General features: G+C 47.2%; 1 protein-coding gene across 1 annotated transcript in view; it reads right to left on the bottom strand.

The window, feature by feature from the left end:
- Positions 1 to 291: 291 nt before the first annotated feature.
- COMMD9 (COMM domain containing 9) overlaps positions 292 to 2,936 on the bottom strand; it is a 5,566-nt gene continuing 2,921 nt past the window's right edge. The window contains exons 3-4 of the mRNA XM_008593005.1: positions 2,049 to 2,152; positions 292 to 1,202 (exon numbers count right to left, since the gene is read on the bottom strand). Of these exons, the coding sequence (XP_008591227.1) occupies positions 1,062 to 1,202; positions 2,049 to 2,152 (245 nt within the window). The 3' untranslated portion in view covers positions 292 to 1,061. The remainder of the gene's footprint in view (positions 1,203 to 2,048; positions 2,153 to 2,936) is intronic.

The raw sequence follows: 2,936 nt of genomic DNA, 5'->3' as shown, positions 1-2,936 counted from the left end.
TATGACGTGGGAAGCACATGACAGATGATCTCATCTGGTCAGACTCTAACGGGGCCTTCATCAGAGCTCTTGTAGCAAGCACATGCCAACCACGTTTGCTTTTGTTCTACAGGACAGGTAGAAACACAGAAGGGGGTGGTGTTCAAATGCCTGGTTTTGTGTCACACCATGGGTCACGGCTTAGCTGGGAATAAGAACATTGGGTCATCTTTAGGAATGAGAAGCAGTGCTTGTTGACGGCAACAACTTGGATGAAGGACAGAAGGTACAAGAATCACAACCAGAATCATGACATGTTTAGAACTGCTATTTATTTCCGATTACTCCCACTTCTTCACCCAGGAATGGCTGCATTATATCAAGGAAGAGGCCCTGTCTTCACGAAGAAGGGAATTAGCACCCATTTCAGATGTTCTCTGCTGGAGGTGGACCAGCAGGGCTGAGGGAGCTCAGGGAATGCCCTGGATGGAGCACACCATGGTGGCCCTGCTCTGCGAGATCTGCCTCTCTTTTTTTCTGGTAGGCTGGCTGGTACAGGGATCCAAACTCTTGACCTTGGTGTTACAACACTGCACTCTAACCAACTGAGCTAACAGGCCAGCCCATGCCCGGCTTGTCCGACAGAGGAGCAGGACCGCTGGCATCACCCACCTGATTGCCTCCTTGTGTTCCGGGGTTGGAAATGAACTAATTAGAGCTAATGTTGGAAATGAACCTGTTAGAAAAGCTCCACAATCTGGGCCTGAATTTCCAGAGCAGCCATGCAGAGGCAGCTGACGAAGCAAAAGTTCCCTCACGCTGCCACAGTGGTAATTACATCACACACAAGAGCCTCTTAAAGACGGAGGCTTCTGCTCAGCAGCTTCAGAAAGAAAAAGAAAATGAGTGGGGAGAACAGCGAGGGGCCTGGCTGCTTCCTCCCAATCCAATTGCGCCTTCTGGATGGCAGCCAGCCCCTTGTCCCCCATCCCGCCTGCTGTCAGCTGCAGCTGCAAGGGCAGCTTGCACACTGGGAGGTGCTCCATCACTGACGGGCAGCTGGGGCACGGCAGTGGGTCAGGTCATTTATTGGCCACAGCGGAAAGCTGGTCTCTGATGCGGCCCAGCCCATCTAACATAGTGTCCAGTGTTTCTTTGCTGAGCTCCACAGTGACAGCTGAGATGGAGGGTTTGTCCTTGCACAGACTGGGATCTTCCTGGATCTGAAAAGAGAAAGTGGTCCAGAAAGCCAAAGCTGCCTCTCTTCCCATCCCCATAGGTGAGCCCTACCACAGTTCTGCTGAGCCTCTAAAGGGAGGCGCTTTGCTAAGAGCTACACAGAGTCGTTTAGTCTCCAAGGAGAGTGAAGGAGATGCCTCACAGGCCTGGGTCAGTTTAAATTTGCAAGAGGGCCTTGGGTGGGTATAAGTGGAGGCCAAGCCCAAGCTCACTCACCTCTCTAGTTAGGTAGATGCAACATTACATTATCTAGTTTTAACCAAATAAACCCTAACAAATGGAAACGTGGTGTACAAAGATTCCTGAAAAGAACTGTGAAGTGACAATAACACCAATGAGGCAGGGGCGCACGAACAAGAAAATGAAGAACAGACACTTCTCTAGCTGCTAACAGAAGCGCCTGATCTGCCACGTTACCATACACGTAGTGACAGCCTGATCGTACTGGACAGGAAGCTGGTTAAATAATACCAAAATTATCAAAAAGGCTTTTGAAATCCAAAAGCACACTTCTGTTGTTAAAGCTAAACTTCTAAGTGTATATGGTAAACTTCATGTACCAGCGAATTATTTTAAAAATATTATATTTTGTATTTATCTCATTTTAAAATTTCTCCTTTTGGTATATGTTTTATGCTGTCCATAATATGTTGATATGACAGTACATGTATACTTTGTAAATAAATACATGCACTTGGGTGATACTAATTTTTTTTATTTGTGGGGTTAGAGGTCCCCAAACTTTGGAGACTGATGTTTTAGATGGCCTATGGGGAGCAGAGTCACTACTGCTACTTCTTTCTTTCTAATGAGCTTAACAGTGGACATACCTTCATCTGGAGCAGGCAGGTGGGGACGGCCATGCGGCTGATGCTGTCTGAAGAGGTTTTGATATCCACTCTCCAGTCCAGGTCGACCAGGCGTGGCAGAGAGACTGCAGAGGGGACAGCTCAGCTCAGAGCTCATTCCACCCACATATACCAAGCCTTTGCTCTGTGACTGGTGGCTCTAAAAGCTGTACATGTATAGTGCATTTGATCTATGCAGCAAGTTTCTGAGGGAGACACAGACAGGGCCCGAGACCCACAGCCAGTCATGGGCCTTACCCATTGCTCTGTTTGGTACTGCTTCACAGTGGGCAGCATCTCCAGACTTCTACCTGCACACCCAATCCTCCAGATGGCAGGACAGAATGAGAATGACACAAGGTAGAGGTGAGGTCATGGCCTGAGTCTTAGGAAATATGCAGCTTCAGCAATGGTGGTAAGGGCTCGTGTTTTAGAGATAAACAGACGTGGTTTGAATACGTGTTCTACCACTGGTCTGACCTCAGAGCCTCTGTTTCCTCATCTGGAAAATGGGGATAATCTCAGCCTAGCTCACACGCTTGTTGGGAGGACTAAATGAGTTAATGCAGGCAAAGTGCTTCAGCACCGTGACTGGGTCAGAGTGAGTGTAACGACCATTTATTAAACACCCACTTTTATTCAGTCTTTCATACTAATTTCAACTACTGTTAATGTTTTTCCTGATTGAAATATAATTATTTTAAGTACTTCACTTTCTGCTTTGCATATTTCTGTATTTTTTTTACAACATGCCTACATAATAATATTTATTTATTTTTATTAAAACATATTTGACTAGGGGCCGGCCAGGTGGCGCACTGTATAAGTGCGCCGCTTGGGAAGCGCGGCGGCGCTCCCGCCCGAGGGTTC

This window comes from Galeopterus variegatus, unplaced genomic scaffold (genome assembly GCF_000696425.1).
Source record: "Galeopterus variegatus unplaced genomic scaffold, G_variegatus-3.0.2 Scaffold8597, whole genome shotgun sequence".
NCBI lineage: Eukaryota > Metazoa > Chordata > Mammalia > Dermoptera > Cynocephalidae > Galeopterus > Galeopterus variegatus.
The sequence above is the reverse complement of the archived record's forward strand: the minus strand, read 5'-3'. Positions and strand labels throughout refer to the sequence as shown.